Source organism: Pleurodeles waltl, chromosome 11 (genome assembly GCF_031143425.1).
Source record: "Pleurodeles waltl isolate 20211129_DDA chromosome 11, aPleWal1.hap1.20221129, whole genome shotgun sequence".
In the NCBI taxonomy this organism is placed as follows: Eukaryota; Metazoa; Chordata; class Amphibia; order Caudata; family Salamandridae; genus Pleurodeles; species Pleurodeles waltl.
In genome coordinates, this window is record NC_090450.1 from 782,378,418 (window position 1) to 782,401,453 (window position 23,036).

General features: G+C 43.8%; 1 protein-coding gene across 1 annotated transcript in view; it reads left to right on the forward strand.

Annotated features, from left to right (window-relative positions):
- KSR2 (kinase suppressor of ras 2) overlaps positions 1 to 23,036 on the forward strand; it is a 2,099,185-nt gene that overhangs the window by 2,059,373 nt on the left and 16,776 nt on the right. The window contains exon 18 of the mRNA XM_069212691.1: positions 12,549 to 12,678. Within this exon, the coding sequence (XP_069068792.1) occupies positions 12,549 to 12,678 (130 nt within the window). The remainder of the gene's footprint in view (positions 1 to 12,548; positions 12,679 to 23,036) is intronic.

Below are 23,036 nucleotides of genomic sequence, written 5' to 3' on the forward strand. Positions count from 1 at the left end.
ATGCCAAGCATAGGGCACGGTGTCTGAAAAAAGGGCATGATTCATTAGGGTGATGAGCTTATCTGCCCAGAACTGTAGATTTTCTTTGTAAATTGCTTCTGGTATACCATTTGGACCAGCTGCCATGTCACACCTACCTGATCTAATGATTTTTAAGAGTTCTGCTTCTTGGAACATGAACTTGATCACCAACTCCACTGTTTCTCCTGGGCTTACTTTTCCTATTTGTTCTGCTTGGCCACACCTCTTTATGTGAACATATTTTCCCCTTTCCTCTCTAATTAGTCCTCTAATTCTTTGTTCGTCACTCATCCCCTCCGCTAAAACAGTACCCAGGTTTTCCTGATTGATGTGGGAATGTTCAAAGGAGTCTTACGTAAAAGTTTCTGTCAATAGTGTGGGATCAGCTGTCCCTATGGCTGCACGAGAGATGCCAAAAATTGCAACAGCCTGGACAGTTCAATTTTCAACACCAGTGGAACAGTTTTCTCTCACTACCACAGCCAGTCTATCTAACAGGAGCACCCATATTACCCATGATGCAAGTCATCACTCCTGAAGCAGGAGTACCAGCACCACCCACAGAAATTGTACCTCTAAACCCCAACCACTACAGCATCAACACCATCTCTTGCAAGAGTTGTGGACACCCCGCAAGGGACTTAGCTGCCAGACCACCTCAGCAGAGAAGCATCAGCTGCAAAGAGGCTGCCTGGGTGCATTGTTGCTGAGAGGGCCTCTCCACATACCACTGGCTGGGAGGGAATGATGAGCAGGCTGAAATTAGAAAGACAGATTACAAGAAAAAGTAGAAACAACTGTGAGTTTTTATAAGACAGCTGTGTGTGTACATATTAGCAAACAGTGATTTACTACTAGACAGAGTAGGAGCATGCTTTAACACTGCATCTGTGAAAAACTTGAGCACTGATGGGTAGATCTAAGCTTCTTGTTCTTTCCAGAACTCAAACTTTAGGTGGATGAAATTATCCACTACAGGCTTTCCACAGTTATTTACAGTCAATGCCTTGCTCTATTCAAATGCACCACATCCACTCATGGAGTCCTGCATTTACATCATTAAATTTATCATAATTCAACACTTGCCCTTAATTAACATATTGGTCTGTTCATACCCTCATCTGTATTTGCAACTTCTTGCCTTTCCTTCTTTTTTGACGAGGTTCATAACTGTGTAACTGCAATTCCACATATTCTCAGATGTCCACATTACTCCTTTTCAATTTCCCAGTAATCCATTTTCTATTTCCTCCTGGTTTGCGTAAGCACCTGCCCTCATTTACCCTTCGTTCAACATCACAGCTTAATATTTAAATTTAATTCAAGTTTTATTTCATTTATCTGTTACCGCTGAGTGTCACATTTTAAGTATCCCTTATTCTGCATCGTTGTTATGTTTAGTCCTCTGAAAAAAGATGATTTGTAATTTAATGGTTATGCCATCTGCAATTGTCTTTTCCTACATATGTTTACTATTTGCGGTACAGTACCATACTTAAATACCTCACAAATATATGTTTTTGTGTCTCTTAAACATGCACTTCTCTCTGAATCAAATTTGGTGCACCATTTTTGGTGTTTTGGACCCTCAATAATGAAATTGCTACAAGGGTGCTAGAAACTGGGTTTCTGGTCGGCAGAGTTATGCACCCTGACCAAGCAGGAACCACAGTGCTAGCCAGGCTAAGTCAGATACACACCATACATTAACCTGTGCTCACCATCTGGTAGCTTGCCACCAAGTAGTTAGGCTTAACTTAAGAGGCAATGTGTAAAGTATTTGTGCAACACTGCAAACAGTAAAATAGTGAAAACACCACACAAAGAGATACCACAAAAGGTTTGAAAAATAGATCTTCATTTAATTAACAAAACTAGACTCAACCGACAAAAATCCATACAGTAGAAGTTTTGATATGATTTTTTTAAAGAATAAGTAGTGCTTAGAAGCATAAAATGCCAACCAAAGCTATCTGGTTGCTCTAGACCGGGTCAAACCTGAAACGTCAAGCCACGTGTGATGGAGCTGAGGTCGGATACAGGGACCAGCCTTGGCCCGCTGAATACAGTACCTTAGTTCAAAGTCGCATTGACGTTGAGGACAAGATACGAGGGGCATAGGAGGCGATGCGTTAGCGTCGATCCTGCAGATGTATGCAGCGTGTCAGCTCTGAGCCGCACAAAGTTGGAGATGCCTTGGGAATGGCGGTGATGCTTCACGCAGTCTGCAATGCGGAATTCCCTATTCTCGTAGCAGTGTCTGTGCACCGGCGTCAACACCACTGCGGTGTCCTCTACCTCTCCGCAGCAGAGATGTATCTGCGTTGATGGAGATACTCTGGCTCCGATCAGCAGAACTGCATTGATGCGCAGGTTGTGGCAGTTACAAAACTTTGCACCCACTTCCAAGGGCCCAGGACTGGATTTGCCCCACCTAGCAGGGTAATACTTGCTGCAATCAATGTCCAGGTGCTTTTGCAGTATGAAGAAAAGCATTTGATGTCCCGGAGACTTCACAAGAACAGGAGGCAAGCCAGCAAGCCCTTGGAGTCACTTTAGTTCTGGGTTGGAGAGATTCAGATCCAGTTCTTCTCACTACCAGGCAAGGAGGGCATCAGTCAGCACAGCAGACCAGGAGTCCAGCAGAGTTTAGCAGAGTGACAGTCCTTTCAGCAACAACAGCCCTTCTTCTTGGCAGAGTATCCACAGGTCCAAATGTGTACTGAGTTGATGGTGTCTGAGGTCAACTTCTAATACCCAGTGTTGCCTTTGAAGTGAGGGGGACTTCAAATAGAGGTCTTTGAAGTACACAGAGTCCCTGCCCTTCCTGTCCTGGCTCCAGACTCACTACAGGGGAGCATGCCTTTATCTGGGATCAGGACACAGCCCTTTCAAGTGAAAGTGTCAGCTCCTACATGCCATCCTGCCCAGGATGGCTCATCAGGTTGTAGATTGCCCATCAGGCACACCTAAGCTCCCTTTGTGTGTAGCTTTCTGGAAGAAATGCACAAGAGCACTACTGTAACTCACTGTGATGTGTATTCAGAGACAGACAGAAGTCACCAGATGGTTAAATTAAGAAAAGGGCCAACTTTACGAGTCTTTACTGTCTAAAAAGGCTCCTGTGAGTCTACAAGCTGGCAAGCTTTGGAGCTTCTACATGCCCGGAATGGTATTGTTACCTGAGGAAATATGTGGCAGCATGTCCAGCACTCCCAAAACAATTCTCTATTGATGATAGAATAATCCAGAAACACATGTGTCTAGAGATACAAGCAATGGCTCCACAAGCTTTGGTAAATATTGTTGATGAACTTTGAAATCAGCATAAAATTATGTACAGCACTGACCAAGATGCATAGAGGTAATGGCGCCGAGATGTGAGACAGTTTGCCCCTACCACCCTTTGCTGTTTAAAAAGGCTCCTGTGAGCCTACAAGCTGACAAGCTTTGGCGCTCCTCAGTGCCTGGAGTGGTATTGTTACGTGAAGAAATTTGTGGCAGCATGCCCAGCAACCCCAGAACAATTCTCTACTGATAACGGAATAATCCAGAAACATGTGTATAGATATACAGCAGTGGCTGCACCAGCTTTGGTAAATATTATAGACAAACTTTGAATTCAGCGTGAAACTATGTACTACATTGACCAATATGCAAGGGGGAAATGGTGCTGAAATGTGAGGCAGTTTGTGTCTTCCCCCCTTTACCGACATGGCAGTTTAAAACTGCAAACACAGGCTTTGCAGTGGCAGGGCTGAGACATGTTAGAAGGGCTACTGAATTGGGCGGCACAGATAGTTTGGGTAATGTACTATGTGCTGACCTTTACAACATGCCTCACTTTGGGTCCCGGCCCATTCCTGCCCTACTGCATGCTGATGATGCTGTTCTTATGTCACAAGCTCCCCTCACACTGCAACAGTTACTAACCCGCTTCGAGCCCTATATGGAGGAACTGGGCTTATTAGTTAACAAAAGTAAGACATTTGCCATGAGGTGTGGGAAAGTGATACCGAAAACACTGAGCCTAATGATAAAAGACACTAGAATTTACTACGTCACATCCTTCTCCTACCTGGTGATCATGTTCACTTCAAAAGAGACATGGTGGATGGCAACTAGAACTAGAGGGCTGCACTTTCAGAAAACTGTTACTACCCTGTGCAATTTTGCTTGCAAGGTTGGAAAGAAACCCCCCTAGGGATATACTAACAGTATTCAAGTCCAAATGTATGTCAACGGCCCTGGATGGGGCAGGCCTTTGGGGCCATGTAAACCATGAGCCCCTACAGCTTACAGAGAATACCTTCTTGAAGTATCTTCTTTCGCTCCCACAGAGTAGTCCATCACAGGTATGTCGTTCTGAACTAGGGGTCCCGCTCATTTTAAAACTAGTTAAAATACAACCGATCCTACTATGGCACAATATATGGACTTCAGAGTACACCAAGCTGAACCAAGAAATTATAGGGGACTGTCTTAGGTCCTCCCATGCAAGAAGAGTACAATGGTTAGGATTTGTAAAAAGATTTTATGAGTGATCTGGGGCACCAAGGTTGTTATTATAAACGGGAAACTCTATGACCTGTTACAAGAAAAACCCTGATAAAAGAGTGTCACACTTAGAAGAACTAAGGGACATATTTATACTTTTTGGTGCAAAACTGCACTAACACAGTTTTGCACCAAAAGGTTTCGCACTGGCTTACACCATTCCTGAGCACCAGCCAGGCGCCATATTTATGGAATGGAGCAAGTCGGTGCAAAGGGTGGGCTAGCTTAAAAAAATGACGTTAGCCGGGTGGGGCTGGTGGTATGAGAGAAGGGGGTTTTGCCCCAAAAAATTACGTTAGGCTGGTTAGAGTAAAAAAAGATGACTCTAACCAGCGTAGCATCATTTTCTGATGCAAAACCATCCATAACACATGACTTCTGTCTTAGAAAAGACAGGAGTCATGCCTACCACCCCAATGGCCAGCACAGGGGACCATTGTCCCCTTGGGATGGCCATTGCACCCTGGGCTATGCAGGGGGACCCAAGTTGGGTCCCCGATGGCACTTTAATTAAAGAAAGAAAATACATATACTTACCCTACTTACCTGGGATGGGGTCCCCCATCCTCCGGTGTCCCTTTGTTGTCGGTGGGGGTGTTCCTGGGGCTTGAGGAGGGCACTTGTGGGCCCATTCCATGGTGTTTAACCATGAAAATGGATCCACAGGTCCCTTAACACCTGGTCTGACCGAGGAGTTAAATAATGGTGCAAATCAAGCTTTGCAACATTATTTAGCCTCTCCTCCTTACTGTGCGTCATTTTAGCATAGGGGGATAAATGTAGGGCTATGGGGTTAGCACAATTTTTTGATGGGAATGCCTCCCTTGCATCTCATTGGCATAAGATAGGTTCACGCATCTAAAAAATGGTGCAAACTCCAATATTTTGACGTTAGAGGTGGTCTAACGTCAAAATATAAATATAGAGTTAGTTTTGCACCAAATTTGTGTAAAAACAATGATGCAAATTTGGCGCAAATAGGGTATAAATATGCCCCTAAGTCTATCTGCTGAACTACTTAAGCCAAGTGTTGTTGAAAGTCAGTTGATCCTATCCTCATTCGGCATGAAACTGTATCTAAAGGAGGTGAGCAATGAACAGCATAGATTTGTTTTAGCCAGGGTTTAGGCTAGACCTCTTTCACCATTTGGTGAGCTTTCCAACCACAAATGACTGGTCGAGGCCTATGGCCAAATGTCTGTGCGACAAGGTTACTGAGCAAAGTACTTTTCATACGGTTTTATTCTGTACACTGTATAACTTGCCAAGAAAGACATTTTTGCTGCCATTATTGAGATCTATGGAATTGGTGCAATGTCGACCCGCTTATGTGTTTTTACAGTCTCTGCCAACCATATAAAACTGTAATATCATGTCTAAATTCTTATGGGACATTTTTTGACATAGGAAGTCACCACATGTTATCAATGACTGAGAAGTAGATTTTATACTTTAGCTGTATGCGACCTGTTGTTTTCTTTCCACATATTCTTTTACTGTCTATTATGTGTGATTTTATGATTTCAAAAAAATCGAATAAAGCTAATTTGATTTGATTTAGTGCTGCAGACCCACTAACAGCATTTGGTTTACAGACACTGAGCACATGTATTGCACTTTACCAGGGACTTATAAATAAATTTAATATGAAGTGGGTGGCACAATTAATGCTGCGGACCCACTAGTAGCATTTAATGTAAAGAGCTTGAGCAAATGTAGTGCACTTTACCAGGGACTAATAAGAAAAGTTAGTATGGTAAAGTGCCCAGTGTTCTAAAGCCAGCAAAAACGAGGTCAGCAAAACAGGAGGTCTGAAGGCAAAAAAGCGGAAAGCATTCCAAGGATGCTAGCTCTAACAAAGGGTATGAATTGTATGAAGTGAGAACTTGCATTCATGTTTTTCAAGATATGATTTCTTCATGGAGTTGTTTTTGCAGAGGCCCTGTGACGTAAGATGTTTCCTTGACACTAGCCTATCATAATTGTGAATAAATCACATAGGTATCCTCAAACCATGAGCTGCAACTAACTGGAGTATAAATACCTAATATATCTCAGTTTTCTTTTAGCCCCTGGCCCACTCTGTTACAAGCATGCTTTATCACCAGGTCTTATTTTGGCATCAGGATGGCCTCAAACTCAGAGAAGGGAGCACACTTTGAAATTTCGTTTAGGGATAAGATAAGATAAAAATACTTTGAGACTTCACGTCTATCCCTGTATTTAGGTCTCCCTGGTAAGATTGCAAAGTGAACTTTTTTGACACTCACAGATATGATTCTCCTGACAGCCTCTTTGTCAATTGTTTTCTGAATTGTGATCTCAAATCAATAGCTAATTTATCTTTCCAAGTATCCCAAGCCATTCTTGCCAGTGCTCAGTGGGTAAGCGTTTCCTGGAGGGGATACCTGTAATGGCTACGTCATTATCACACTTCACTTTTTCATGGAAACAGTGACTTTTAAAAGCAGCATGCAGGGTAACACCCAAGTCAATGTATATCCAGTGCAATATTGAAACCTCCTTTTGCCACTTGACGTATTGTCATTACTTGAATATCCTTTCAGGGGTTTCAGACTTGTCATGCTTATTTTGGGACATCATGACGTCATAGCTATGATAACCTTTTTCATTCCCATGGTGATTATGCTTAACTGTACGTACATCTTCCCGACCTGATATAACAACCTGACAAACTCAGTGCCTGTCCAGTCACCATCAAATCTGGAAATCCTAGACAAGGCTCCACTGACAGCAAAACATATTTTTCTCCTGGGCCAATTAACCCTTTTCAGAGCGTTTGCTTCCTTTTTAGTATTGTGAAGTTCTTTTGAGTAGAACCACCTCTTCCAGTAACCAATTTCAACTATCAGGGTCCTTTGCAACTCCGGTCTGTCGCCCACAAATCTGAGTAATACTTCTTTGCCAATTTCAGGTTAGACCTTGTTGACACAATTGGCCCTTTATCCTAAAGGGTGAATAACGTACAACAATTATAGCTGTAGTCAAGTCAGGGCTTACTGTTAAATCTGTCCTTTCGTTGGAGAATGTGCCGAAGCAGCAGCATGGGAATATGTGATTGCATTACAAGGAATTCTGTGTTCCAAGCACGTAGTTTCTCACAGTAGCTCCCAGTGATCAGCATGTTTAATTCCAAGGTGCAGACTATCGTCCACAGGTGCAAGGGGGCTAAAAGACCCGCCCACACAAAAATATTATCACCTTCCGCCAAATATTGGACAGCCAGAATTCGTTATCTTTGCTGCCCTACTTAAAGGTGTGATACTTTGAATAGAAGAGGTTGAAAGATTCACTCGGGAGCTCAGTGGTGTGGAGATTATTCCACTGACAGTGCTAGTGGAAGAGGACCCATCCATATTTACGAAACTCATTTAGAGCCATTCCTTTACAGACAGTCGACTCCTTCACTCCAAGCTAAACCCCTCAACAGATGGCGTCCGGACCATAGAAAACACCAATGAGGTATACAAAATAAGTAAAAAGGCCGATGAGTGAAGTAATGTAAAATTAAAAAAAGAAACATTACCAAATTAAAGTAATAAAAATACTAAACTACCGAATTGCTGCTTTTATCAGTAAATTCACTCCAGTTGCCTAGTGCTGCTGTCATTGTCTGAGTTTATAATTTGCCAACTTGTTTATGTTGAACATGCTATTTATGGATACTTTCATAAGCATCTGTGTTTTTTCACAACTCCATTTAACAGCACTGGCTTAAAGCTGCATGTGTGGGCGGAATTTAGACTTTGCTTTTCTAAAACACTTTTGTTTTCAATGAAAAGCATAGAGACAAAGAACAAACTATACACATTCTTTCCTCGTTGATGATCAGTGCACCCTAACCCACACATGCTTAGTTACTCATGTGACTTGTTCCGGTCCTTGTCTTTATGAAGTTACCTCCTTCTGATTAGGAAAGTCGCTGCTAAATTCTAAATAAATGTGGGCCTATACTCCTTCCCTCCAGGCAGGTTAAGTCCATCCTATTTCATAGTTCAATATGTTATCTTTGGAGGACCGGAGCCTTTTTAAAGGAGGTACTGCAGAAGCTAAAGCCCCCTTTAATGTCCCTTCCAACTAAGTGGAGGGAATGACTTGAGGGATGAGATGTGGTTAAGAATGATTACTTCGCTCATCAAGGCAAGGTTTCCAATTAGAAGATCAGCTATCCCAGGTGCTGGCCGGCGGGACTGGCAGTGAGAATCCTGGTGAATGGCATTGCTTGGACTCTCAGATAAAGTGCTGGTGCATGGCAGTGGACGAGCTGGTATGCAGCACCCAAAACTGAAATTGTTACTAAGAAAATGCACACTCAAAAAGTGTTCGCAAACATACTATTCACTCAGGTTCTGTGTCTATTTAATCTTAACCAACATGTCACAAAACTAGGTTCTTTGAATCTGATTGTAGAGCAGCATAAATGGTAAATGCTGTGCTTGATAAAAACATATTGACAATTTGTCCGCATCATAGGTTTGAAAAATAATCCAGTTTCTGCAGTTTTCTTTCCTTTATCATCCTGTCACGGATTAGTCCTCGCATACTTGTGCAGAGAAAACAATGCACTGGCTTTACTCTCCTTCTGCCTTGCCTCTTCTGCCCAAGAGACCTAAGAGCAGGGATGCAGCAGAGCTGACTGGCCCAGCATCTCGTCGTAATTCCTCACCCCAAGGCATCCAACAGAGGTATCCTGGTAAAGGGCGGAGGGGATAAATGCCTACTTGTGGTAATTTTCCAGTTTGTGCCTCTTCGGATCTTGCTCTTTCACCTGTTGCTGTCTCCCACCCTTTCATCACCCTGGTACCTTTCCTTTTATATATGTGTTTAATGAGGCCCACCGAACTCTTCTGGTTCGCACCTTTGCATTCACATTCCTTAGCGCAATTCTGGGCTGCTTGCAGCGCTTCTACGGTGGCATCTGTCTTAATACTCCTTATTCTGCACCTTATAGCTCCTGGAATAACCAAGAGATAAACTATTTATGTTGATTTTCAGCAGGTGGGAGCTCACTATTACCTTTTTAGCACCAGCTCTTGCACGTTCATTGTGCTATATACAGTTCAATATCGTGTCTGTACACACAAGTAAAAGTGTTCACCATGACATGTGACTATGAAGCCAGGAGAAAAATTAAGGATTGAGTAACTTCAGGATTTGTATTGTTGCATACCAGGCCAACTCAAGTCACATGCAGCCTATTTCCCTTAGCCCTAAGGTAACGCATGTTTACCAAATTAACATTTGGAATGCGAAAAAAGACCGGTGCTCCATGAATATCACTAAAATGCATCTGGAATGGATCCACTTTAAGAAATAACCTACCCTGCAAGAGTCTACAGCGATTTTCTTGATTTCCACACACTGTTTCGCCGAAGTAAGGACACGAAACAAAAAACTATTATTATTAGAAATTATTATTTGAAGCTAAACAAATGTAGAATATGTTCACAATGATGGTACCATGGTGTGTAGGTGCATGGTAGGGACGAGTGGAGACACTATGTTTAGACAAAACATCAAGTTTCGTGAAAATATGTCATCATTTCAGTCACCCGTTTAGTTGCATGTGATGGCTAGAATATAGTCGGGTACAATCTGAGTTTACAGGTGTGCACAGGTGATACCCAGAGGCTAGCACAAGTGGAAGAAGAGATGTCTGATGGCCATTAGTGATTGTCTGGAGGACATCTAGGCTGGTTGTAAGAGAGCATGTTGGCTCTGAACTGTTTCCAAGATGATGTATCATGATAATAGTTATGACAGCTCCCTTAATGTCTCCTTTCAGTTTGGTGCTTACATTAATTTGCATATAGTTGATTCGCTCTTGTAAGTGCGCTACAGAGCACAAATCAATACACACACGCACACATTAGTCCTAATAGAAAAACTGTAAGGGAGTCTAAATTCTAAAATATCAAAATATCCAATAACAACAAGGTTTGTTGTGGAAATAAATGTCATCGGAAGCCCCTCCTTTGTGAAAATAGTCACTCAAGCATCAATTCTTATTTACTGCCAATTATTTTGTAGCAAAATAAAATGGATAACTGTTGCAAGTAGCTTACAGAAACAAAGATTTTACCGAAAGGTGATATATTTTCAAACTTTACCAACATTTTGCAGCAGTGAGAAATATCTACCAATGTAGAAGCTGCAAATGAAATGAAAAATGCCAAAGGTTAGCATTGTCATAATTGAGGAAAGCCATTTAAAGACCTAAACGTGGCTGCATGTTTACGATTCTCTACCACCTATTTCCCAAGTGGTTTACTGTTTCAAGTACTGAAAACCTTGTATCATTCTCATATCAGTGGTTTGCACTAATCAGTGTATTCCAACCTGCGGAGGAAAACAAAAAATGGGTGGATTGAAATTTGGGGGTAACATCGAGGTGAGAGGCTGTTCTTGCTCCTGCAGCACTACCTATTTTGGGTGTGTGGGAGGTGCTAGCATCTTTATTGCTATCACCTGCAGGCTAATAAAGGCTGGTAGAATACCCCCCCCCCCCGCGCCCCCCACACACACACACACTTGTTATGCACCCTCGGCTACGGCTAGGAGGGTAATTACTTGCTGTTATTGTCCACCGGTACAGGAAGTAACGCTTAAGTATTTGGACATTACAAAATTGTACATACAGGATGCCAATTTATCTATATACAAATCCAGAGAACCCACAAGGTCACGTGGTGGTTCGAGATAAATTGAATTTTCTATCGCAGCCTAATTAGAAGTATCGAATATCAGCACCCAGAGTGGAATCTTAGAGGGTGGTCAGTCAATCAGAATACTCCCTTTGTACCCTTTATGTAACATCGCAGGTCCAAAATAGGAGCATTCTGTGGCCGACCAGCTGGTATGTCTTGCCTGCTTGGTATGGGCGCATAAGGTGAGCTGACAGAGCATCATATGTGCTCTCACCTAAACGTTTTGGTTGAAAAAAAGACTTCATCCACCCACTGCTCTCCCTCAGCCCCTTAACCAACAGCTGCGGGTTCTCCCTCTGTTGTATTGGCTTCTCCCTATGCTTTTCGTCACAAGAAGCTCAATTAGCCAAGGGAAAGTACAACGGCATAAGCAAACATTTTCTACTTTTCTTTGTCTGGTTGGGCTTCTGTTCTCAAAAAGCAAGATGAGGAGCCTTGCTGGCCTTCGCTGAAAGGGCAGCTGAAATTGCTAAGAGTGCTATAGGAGGACGGAGATGTTTTTTCACCCAGGCATTCAGATGAGAGGCTGCTTATGCTCCTCCAGCGCTTCCTATTTTGGATGAGGACTTGGCGGGGTGTAAATAGCTTTACAGCCTGCAGAGTAATTCCATCTGTTAATGACTCGTTTGTTTAGTGCCCTCGCCTGTAGCTTGGACCCATAACTAAAGGGAAGGTAATTAACGCCTCGTATTGCCCCCAGGGACAAGCAATAATGCCTAATAATAATTTGGAATCATAATATTATATTTGGCCAGATATAGTCCACAGTAAATCTCTGTCTTGGGGTTGTGGTTGCTATATGTTTAAGTGCATGAACTATTAACTAAGAAGTTTTACTACTGGGTACAGTATTCCAGGATCCTTACCTGATCTTAGGGAGGTATTTCAAATAAGCAAATACGTCTAAGAAATATACCAAAAATAGAGAACCATTATTTCCAGTCTGTAGTCGTCTTTTATACTGAAGAACTATCTACAGTAATTTTGAAACTGCCCATCTGAGATCTCTTATACAAATATTGGAAATGTATCCACCTCGTGCATTGCTGATGAGAATAAAGTATTTTATTAAACACTGCAAATTCACAATTTACACTAAGCTCTAACCTAATCATTTATAAGTTGTTGTTTTTTCCTATCTTTTTGGCTATTTTATGCAATTTCCTGTGGTTCTGTTAATTAGATTACACTTTGAAATGGCATCTGCTCTTCCCAACATTTTTTATTGTGTTCCTTCCGCAGAACGATTTGGTATGAATTACACGCCCGTGAGTGGCCATTTAAGTCCCAACCAGCAGAAGCGATAATTTGGCAAGTTGGATCAGGCATGAAGCCGAACCTCACCCAGATTGGCATGGGGAAAGAGATTTCAGTAAGTGAACAAATTAAGTGTCATTGAACATGGCCTGATGTCCATGGAGATGTACTGTAGATCCTTGCATCACGTGGTCAACATCACACAAGTGTTCTTTCAATCTTCATGTCTTATTTTATAGCATAGTTTGTCCTTAACCGATATGTGTTGTGTGAAAATGGCCATGCAAGCATTCCATTGGATATGTTTACATATTCACCACAGCCTTTCACCGTGAAATGTTTGAAACATCTCAAAGAGTATGTGTGAGTAAATGATGTCCACTCCTTATTTTCTTTATTAACATACCTTCAACTACAAATTCCTTTCATTACTTCATAGGACCTCTCCCACCCACTACCTATCTTCTTTATATATTTACAGATTTATGGAGAATCTATTATGTCTGGTATATGTTTACGTGGCCACTAGTTCCAGCCTAGTGCATATGTACGTAGTCGTGAGCATCTGACCATAGATCATTTTTTTTCTCTCATGGCTCAATTTATGAAAAAAAAAATCATTGTATGGTTATGCCACATACTGTGCTGCTAGACGCTCATGTACTAGAAGTAATAGAGTTAGACAGTCTACATCTATGTTTTGAGATGAAATATCATGGCATCAACCTGCCTTCAGGTATTTGAAAATAGCCCTTGACTCTTTCTTGACTCACATTAAAAAACATAAGAGCAGAAAATAAAATCATCACGCTTTCATTGCGGAGGGAATCAATCATTGCCCATAACTATAAAAATGTAATATTGAATCCTAAATGGTTTACCAATAATTTTGTTATGTGCAGTTCTCATCGTATCTCGTTATTGATCCTAGAAGGATGAAATGCTAGATCACGTTAGGAATGCATGGCATACGCCGATCTATTAGTCAGAAGGAGTGTTTGATCAAGTGACCTAAATCAAAAATGGATGCAGAGGTCCAGTGCTCAGGTGATAGATCCAACACACTAGTCACATAGGAACTATATAAAACAGAGTATATAGGATATATGCATATTCCTATTAAGGAAACTAGACAGAATTAAAAAAAAAAAAACATTTTCAGACTATGGGATACTATACTGTCTGAACGTAAAGTAAAAGGCCATCAAACACACGTTTAGAGATAACCAGTGTAGGAGGCTGGCTCTCTGTATATAGTGTACAAAAATGATGTGAGCAACCCCACGTTGGTTCATAGAGGTAAAAACTAGATCACGGAATGCTCTAATTTTTGTGGTTGCTTGGTTGAGCAGTTAGGCCAATCTTGGAGAAGTCCTAAGCATTTATTGTACTTACAGTATCAATAAATGTGAACTCACACTTAAAAGAATAACTTCAGACCAATTTACAAGAATACTTGAGATTTTTATACATTTTTTAAGACCAAGATCATCAAAATCAGGGAAGTGCTTTTCAAGTTATGATTTTTCAAAATTTAGCAAAAATAGTCTTTTTGTGCGTATTTAAGCACCATAGGAATCAATGGGAGAAAACTTTAAAAATTCATATAAAATCAGGCAATACTTTCACAAATGCCACCTTCTGGTTTTAGGTCAAGGTCATAGGTGTCCTGTGGGTCAGTCGGGGAAGTTCAGGCCATTCCTGGTTCAAGCAGGAGCAGCTGCTGAAAGTCTTGGAGTTGGTGCAGGACTGGAGAGGGGGGCCACTTGGAAATACACTGCACATGCAGACTTAAAGGTGAGTCTGGTGGGTCCCTTTGGAGTGTACAGGTTGCAAGGGGTTGGGGACCCCTAGAGCACAGCTGGTTTTCTGATGCAAAGGCCAAGGAGGCTGGGTGCATAGCAGATAGGTCCGCCAAGAGCAGTGCGCAAAGGAGCATTTGGAACCAGGGGGCAGGTCCCTTAGAGAGTGGATTGCAGGTCAGCAGAGCCACTCTAGGGGGGTGAGTCTTGGGTGTCCTGAACTCCCTTAAGTGGTGCTTGCTTCTGGTTATTGTAGAGTCCAGAGTGGACTTTTCTTCTTGGTGTCCGATGTTGGGGGTCTGGTACCCCTTGCTATTGCATGGTTCAGCCACTGGATGTCGCAGTGCCACCAAACTTGGCACACTTGCAGGGTTTGTCCTCTGGGTCCTTCAGAGTAAAATTGGTCCAGCTGCTGTGTCCGGTTCTTTGATCAGCAGCCGGTCAGTGAACTGGACTTCACTAGATATTGCTTGCTGGTTGCAAGGTGTAATGCAAGGAGTGATGACTCTGGAGGGAGGTTCTTGGCAATTTTTAGAAGGTTGGAGGCCCTCTGGGGTTACTTAGAGCCTGCCCAATGTCTATTTGGCTCCTCAGCTGCGATTGTCGAGTCCTATGTAGGAAGGGTTAGGTGCATTTTTCTTCTTGCAGCAGGACATCTGTTCTTGAGCCTTGGGTCTTCTTTGTCGCTGGTCTTCTTTTGTTCGTTTAATCTGATCTGCAGATCTAGGTATACGTCTAGGGATGCCCACTAAATACTGCATTTAGGGGGCATTTAGAGGAGTACCTGGTAGTGGCCAATGGGCCATCTACCTTAGGTTGGCTATTCCCACTATATGACTACTTCCTGAGGGAAGAGGTCACGTCCCTAACCCTGTTTGGCTACTTTCTTACCATACACAATATAGGTCACCTCGCCTGCTATGCCTGAGGGGTGGTGCAGGCAGAGGGTGGCCACTCCTTCTAGTCTTTGTGCATTTTCCCACCATTGCGCCCACCAAAAGTGGGGTTTTACAATGTAGGCGGCTGTTAGAAATGGGGTCTTTGGTTGACAGTCAGGCTACCCCCTGTTCAAGCAAGGACCCTCACTCTAGTCAGGGAAAAGAGAATCACCCTTAGCTAACCCCTGCTTACCCCCTTGGTAGCTTGGCAGAGCAGTAGGCTTAACTTCAGAGTGCTAGGTGTAAAGTATTTGTACCAACACACACAGTAACTTAATGAAAACACTACAAAATGACACAACACAAGTTTAGAAAAATAGGAAATATTTATCTATACAAAACAAGACCAAACCGACAAAAATACAATATACACAAGTCAAGTTATCAATAAAAATGCAAAAAGAGTCTTGAAGTAGTTTTAAACACACACTAGCGCTGCTAGAGTGAAAATGTACCTGGTGCGCGTCAAAAATAACCCCGCACGTGCGGTACGTGAGTCGAAAATCCAGCCGCACGATGATCCAAAAATCCCGCAGCACAGGTTGTGATCTCCCAGCCTCCGTCAGCGATGCTGCGCGTCGTTTCTCCTGCTCCGTGCTTTGATTCTTCGGTCACGTTTCCTACGAGCATCATTGCTCAGCTGCGGAGCCGGCAGCGCGTCTTTTAATCAGTTGCAGATCAGATTTGTGTCAATCTTTTCCCCGCACAGCGCTCTGTGCGTGGATTTTCTTGTCTTTAGGCTGCCAGCTTCTCCTTTCAGGGTCCCAGGAACTGGATGATGGGCGCCACAGGGCAGATTAGGAGTCTCTCCAGAGACTCCAGGCGCTGGCAGAGAGAAGTCTTTGCTGTCCCTGAGACTTCAAACAACAGGAGGTAATCTCTAGATCAAGCCCTTGGAGATTTCTTCTCAAGATGGAGGGCACACAAAGTTCAGTCTTTGCCCTCTTACTCTGGCAGAAGCAGCAACTGCAGGATAGCTCCACAAAGCACAGTCACAGGCAGGGCAGCTCTTCTTCCTCAGCTATTCAGCTCTTCTCCAGGCAGAGGTTCCTCTTGGGTCCAGAAGTGTTTCTAAAGTCTGTGGTTTTGGGTGCCCTTTTTCTACCCAATTTCTCCTATGAAGTAGGCCTATTTCAAAGTAAAGTCTCTGTGGAATGTGAAATCCTGCCTTGCCCAGGCCAGGCCCCAGACACTCATCAGGGGGTTGGAGACTGCATTGTGTGAGGGCATGCACAGCCCTTTCAGGTGTGAGTGACCACTCCTCCCCTCCCTCCTAGCACAGATGGCTCATCAGGATATGCAAGCTACAACCCAGCTCCCTTTGTGTCACTGTCTAGTGTGAGGTGCAACTAGCCCAACTGTCAAACTGACCCAGACAGGGAATCCACAAACAGCCAGAGTCACAGAAATGGTATAAGGAAGAAAATGTTCACTTTCTAAAAGTGGCATTTTCAAACACACAATCTTAAAATCAACTTTACTAAAAGATGTATTTTTAAATTGTGGGCTCAGAGACCCCAAACTCCACATGTCCATCCGCCCCCAAAGGGAATCTACACTTTAATCAGATTTAAAGGTAGCCCCCATGTTAACCTATGAGAGGGACAGGCCTTGCAACAGTGAAAAACGAATTTAGCAATATTTCACTGTCAGGACATATACAACACATTACTATATGTCCTTCGTTAACCATACACTGCACCCTGCCCTTGGGGCTACCTAGGGCCTACCTTAGGGGTGTCTGACATGTAAGAAAAGGGAAGGTTTAGGCCTGGCAAGTGGGTACATTTGCCAAGTCGAATTTACAGTTAAAACTGCACACACAGGCACTGCAGTGGCAGGTCTGAGACATGATTACAGAGCTACTTATGTGGGTGGTACAACCAGTGCTGCAGGCCCACTAGTAGCATTTGATTTACAGGTCCTGGACACCTCTAGTGCACTGTCCTAGGGACTTACTAATAAATCAAATATGCCAATCATGGATAAGCCAATTACCAATACAATTTACATAGAGAGCATATGCACTTTAGCACTGGTTAGCAGTGGTGAAGTGCTCAGAGTTAAAAAACCAACAGCAACAGGTCAGAAAAAATAGGAGGCAAGAGGCAAAAAGATTGGGGATGACCCTGCATAAGTAAAAAAGTCCAACAGCAGCCATCGTCTGCTAGCAGCAGGGTTGGGGTAGAGTTTCAAGGGCCGCAAGCCCTTTGAAGCTTGCAGGCAGGGCAGTGCACATTCCTGGGGGAGGAGGTGTAACACCTCTGCTCAGGAAGGGCTTTGTTTTCTGCCCCCCAGAGAGCAAAGGACTTTAACCCAGGGATCCAGAATCTTGTCTGATGGTGGCAAGCTGGTTGGGACCAGCCAGCAACCATGCCAGGGATAGTTAGCTTTTCAGGGGTCATCTCTAAGGTGGCCCCTGGGTGCATTTTGCAGTAAATCCAATACTATTACCAGTTTGGATTTGTTGTTCTGAGTTGTTTGATACCAAACAACCCAGGGCTCAGAGTGGCCTTCATGTAGCTGTGAAACTCGTCCTGACCAGTGTCCAGCACATGCATTTGAAATGGCTTCTCTGTACACTTACTCTATCCCAGGTTTGGCAAGGACACAGTAGGGGCATATTGCTTATGCACCCATGCCCACACATGCATTATAGTGCACCCTGCCTTAGGCTGTGAGGCCTGCCAGAGGGGTGGCTTACCTATTTTGGCTGCAATGTGTAGTGGACAGGTCACACAGGCTGTGTGCCATGTCATGTTTGCATTTTAGGATTGCACCAGCACACTCCTGCAATGGCAGTGCTGAGTGCTCTTGGATGCAGGGTCTCTGAGGGTGGTACAATTAGTACCATCAAAGTACAATTTACTAGGGACTTATAGTGGCAGATAAAGGTGTTGCCAATTGTGCCAATACATCACAGCAGTTTTGGGAAAGAGCTCTGGCCGTGGGAATGTATTTAGCAGGGGCCCAGGCCACTTACAACTTTGAAAGCACATCAAATACAATGCATAAAGTGAGGAGGCCAACCATGTCAAAAGAGGCACTTTCGCACAACCATACCGGCACCAGGATGTGGTATGTCTGGGAAGAAGGGGACATGAAAGTAATGAAGGGGGCTCATCTGTATAGGCGACTGGACTAGGGATATTAACTATAGGAAACACATAAAGGCTCAAACACATTAAGATGCACTCTGGTTTAAAGAAGAGCCTACTCATAAAAGTCAGAGAGCTAAACAGCACATCTTGATAGTTTAGTACCTTTATTTGGTGTCACCATACAAACACGAGTTCCAGTCAACAGAAATACTTAGAAGGGATTGTAATTTCTTAAGACATCTTTGGCTTGTTAACTCTAGGCTAACTGAATAACATACGCAGGTACCTAATTTAAAGATATCACGTATTGAGGATTTGGCTGATGTGTGAGTTTAACCTAAAATACAGAGGTTACACAGTTAGAAATGTATTGAAGGCACATTTAGGTATGCAACATATGTCAATCCTGTGTTGCTTTTAGAGGCACCAGCTGATCTTGAAACATTTAAAAACCACACACCTACGAAAGGTTTAAACATACCCAGTAAGTTTGTGTGTCAAATTAGTCTTACACTTTTTCTCTTTATTAAAAGTGGCCATAATAACATTTATAACTTTGTTTTAACAAAGTTAGTGAACAAGTTTCTTGCATCAGAATTCCTGTTGGATTGATGTAAAGCGAGTAAGCACTGTCACGTAAAACGAGAATGAATTTAATTGCACTTTGTTGTAAGTAAATATATATATATATATATATATATATATATATATATATATATATATATATATATATATATATATACTCAACTCACAACTGAGCAGCCTTTATGCACAACTAAAATGTTGCCTGAACAGAGAGCAATAGAAATGTCAAGACACAGATATTTTATGTATTTAAAAACACATTGAAACAATTGCACATTGTAAAGAGTGCGCCTGGAATATCACCGGATTTGATGAACACACCGAGTCCCAACCTGCGTCGTGAACTACTAATATTTCAACTGGGTGCTCACGGTTGTCCCATCAGGATTGGGGTGAACATGTTATCAAAATGTCGCTGTCCTCTCATGGATATCTCTTGGACTTGAATAGTTTCCCTTTGGCCTATGTTTAAACAGTTGAAGGGAAAATATTTGAATTCGTTATTTATTGAAAGTTACCTCCACATTGTTACAACACCATTTAGATTTTTATTTGAGTTTATTGTAGATAGGGTTGCCATAGCAATATCGTTATTTTTTCACACTTGTAAGAAGGGACTGGTGTGATTTTAAAACTGACACTTTAGAGCAAACATTGCAATGCATTCTCTCGATTGATTGAATATATTGCTATTTTTTGCATGAAGATAGGGACTTTCAGATCTGCCCCTTTAGTTCTAAGCTTGTTTGCGGAGCTATCTTTGGGCATTAACTTGCTCACCTTTCCATCGTATTTCAGAAACAGCCAACTGCATTTCAATGATGTTTACATTCAGGCAGTTAGAGGTGGTGAATGGTTCCTATGTAGTTTATCTCCAGAATGGAAGCCTAGCAGACATCTCAGCTGGAAGTTCATCTTAATAGCACTCTCAACCAGAGGGGCACATATAGAATTGTTTATCAGTAACAGTGAGATACGGGGATGTTTTTCTCTAAGGGGTTCTGAGTGACATCAAGCAGACAATGAGAGTGAACAAAGGGGTTCTGAGCGACATCATGTAGACGATGAGAGCAAAGCTCAAGTTATCTATGATGTCACCCAGAACCCTGGGGTGAAAAACATCCACATAACCCACAGTTACCTATCTATAAATGTATGTTTTGTATGGCCCCTAAAATCATCTGCCCCCTATTCATAACTGCCAGGCGAAAGCAAAGTGTGAGTAATGGTGAGCAATCTATATTATAACCCCTCATCCATTTCCCAAATGTGAAAAAGGTACTTCAGCTGCCTTAGTTAACCAGCCCTCACCACCTTTCATGCTTTACTTTGCCCTCTCCCAGCTGTACTTTCTGCTTTCAGTCAAAGCAGACAGGCAGCACTGCATTGACAAGCTCTCAGATAGCCCTGCTAGCCTAGGCTGGCAGGCATGTATGACGTTGCATCGGTGGGTAACAAGTATTATTATTGGCATTACTTCAGTGGGTAACAAGAATTGTATTCAACTGTTGCTAGTTCATAGCAGTGAATTATATCAGTAAAATCTGGTGTAAAGAACAGAGGCTTCCTAGGGAAGCCAAGCATAACAAATCAAATCTTTCTGCAAAATGCCTCCATTTAGAGGGTCGCTGCCACATGGGCTGTAATAACTGTAGAAACATAGTTGCTGGAAAAATGGAAAATAAATGGGGATGGGCAGAGAGCATGTGCTGGCAGGCTCCTGGTCTTCCAATGCAGTGCTTAATTTGTAAAAACAATATAATTGCAAGGTCAGGAGACCACTGCAGCTTGCACCACACAGTATCAACCCAACTACTATAAGTAAACAGTACATCACTCTCCTAATAATTCCTTAACAAAACTGTTTTTCAAAAAAACCTTAACTAATATTCAAAACAATTTTTTATTAATCCAAACACAAGTACATGAGTGTATATATACATCATTATTTTCAAACTATACAATTTCTAAAGTAGACCATCGAAACCTGTCCACTCAGAAGACCCTCAAAACACAAGACTTTCACAGATGAACATATAAATCAACCCATAATCAATCAATCAATCAATCAATCATAACATTTGTAAAGCGCACTATGTACCCGTCAGGGTTTCGAGGCGCTGGTGGGGGGGGGGGGGGGTGAGCTGTTAGCGGTCGAAGAGCCAGGTCTTGAGGAGTCTCCTGAAGGCGAGGAGGTCCTGGGTCTGGCGCAGTGAGGTGGGGAGAGAGTTCCAGGTCTTGGCGGCGAGGAAGGAGAAGGATCTGCCGCCGGCGGTCTTGCGCTGGATCCTGGGGACGATGGCGAGATTGGCAGAGCGGAGTTGACGAGTGGGGGCGTAAAAGTTGAGTCTGGAGTTGAGGTAGGTAGGTCCGGTGTTGTGTAGAGCCTTGTGAGCGTGGGTGAGGAGTTTAAAGGTGATCCTCTTGTCCACGGGGAGCCAGTGGAGGTCCTTCAGGTGAGGGGAGATGTGGCATCGGCGGGGTATGTCAAGGATCAGGCGGGCGGATGCATTTTGGATACGCTGGAGTCGTTTGATGTCTTTTGTTGGGATGCCTGTGTAGAGTGCGTTGCCGTAGTCAAGTCTGCTACTGACGAGGGCTTGGGTCACCGTCTTTCTGGTTCCTGTTGGGATCCACTTGAAAATTCTGCGGAGCATTCGAAGGGTGTTGAAGCAGGAAGAGGAGACGGCGCTGACCTGTTTGGACATGGTGAGGGCTGAGTCCAGGATTAAGCCGAGGTTTCTTGCGTGGCTGGCTGGGGTGGGTGGGGGTCCGAAACCGGTGGGCCACCAGGAGTCGTTCCAGGCCGAAGGGGTGCGCCCGAGGATGAGGACTTCCGTCTTGTCGGAGTTGAGCTTCAGGCGGCTGTCGTTCATCCACTCGGTGATGGCTTTTAGTCCCTCGTGGAGGTTGGTTTTGGCGGTGAGTGGGTCTTTGGTCAGGGAGAGGACGAGCTGGGTGTCGTCGGCGTAGGAGATGATGCTGAGGTGATGTTGGCGGGCCAGTTTGGCGAGGGGGGTCATGTAGACGTTGAACAACGTAGGGCTGAGGGAGGATCCTTGGGGGACGCCGCAGATGAGGTTGGTGGCTTTGGAGTGGAAAGAGGAGAGTCGGACTCTCTGGGTTCTGTCGGTGAGGAAGGATGAGATCCAGTTGAGGGCTTTATCCTGGATGCCGGCTCCATGGAGGCGGGTCAGTAGGGTGCGGTGGCAGACTGTGTCAAAAGCGGCTGATAGGTCGAGGAGGATGAGGGCCGAGGTTTCGCCGTTGTCCATTTGGGTTCTGATGTCATCTGTGGCGGCGAGGAGAGCAGTCTCGGTGCTGTGGTTTCGTCTGAAACCGGATTGAGAGGGGTCTAGGATGGAGTTGTCTTCGAGGAAGTGGGCGAGCTGTGTGTTGACGATCTTCTCGATGACTTTTGCTGGAAAAGGGAGGAGAGAGATCGGTCGGAAGTTTTTGAGGTCGTTGGGGTCAGCCTTGGGTTTCTTGAGGAGGGGTTGGATTTCTGCGTGTTTCCAGCTGTCTGGGAAGGTGGCGGAGTCGAAGGAGAGGTTGATGATCTCGCGGAGTTTGGGGGCGATGATGGCGTTGGCTTTGTTGAACACGTGATGAGGGCATGGGTCCGTGGGGGAGCCTGAGTGGATGGTGTTCATGGTTGTTATTGTTTCGGTGTCGTCCACGTGGGTCCAGGCGGTGAGGCGGCAGGCGTCTGTGGAGAGGTCAGGGGCGGAGTGGCGTTGAGGCTGTCGTGGATGGTTGTGATTTTCTGGTGGAAGAAGGTGGAGAGGTCGTCGCAGAGTTTCTGGGAGGGCGGGATGTCGTTGGAGTTGGCGTTGGGGTTTGAGAGTTCCTTCACGATGCCGAAGAGTTCTTTGCAGTCGTGGGCGTTGTTATTGATGCGTTCAGTGAAGTGGGTGCGCTTGGCGACTCGGATCCGTTGGTGGTGTTCACGGTTGGCGTTTTTGAGGGAGGCGAGGTTGTCGGGTGTGCGCTCTAAGATCCACTTCTTCTTGAGCTTCTGGCAGAGGCTTTTGGAGGCGGTCAGTT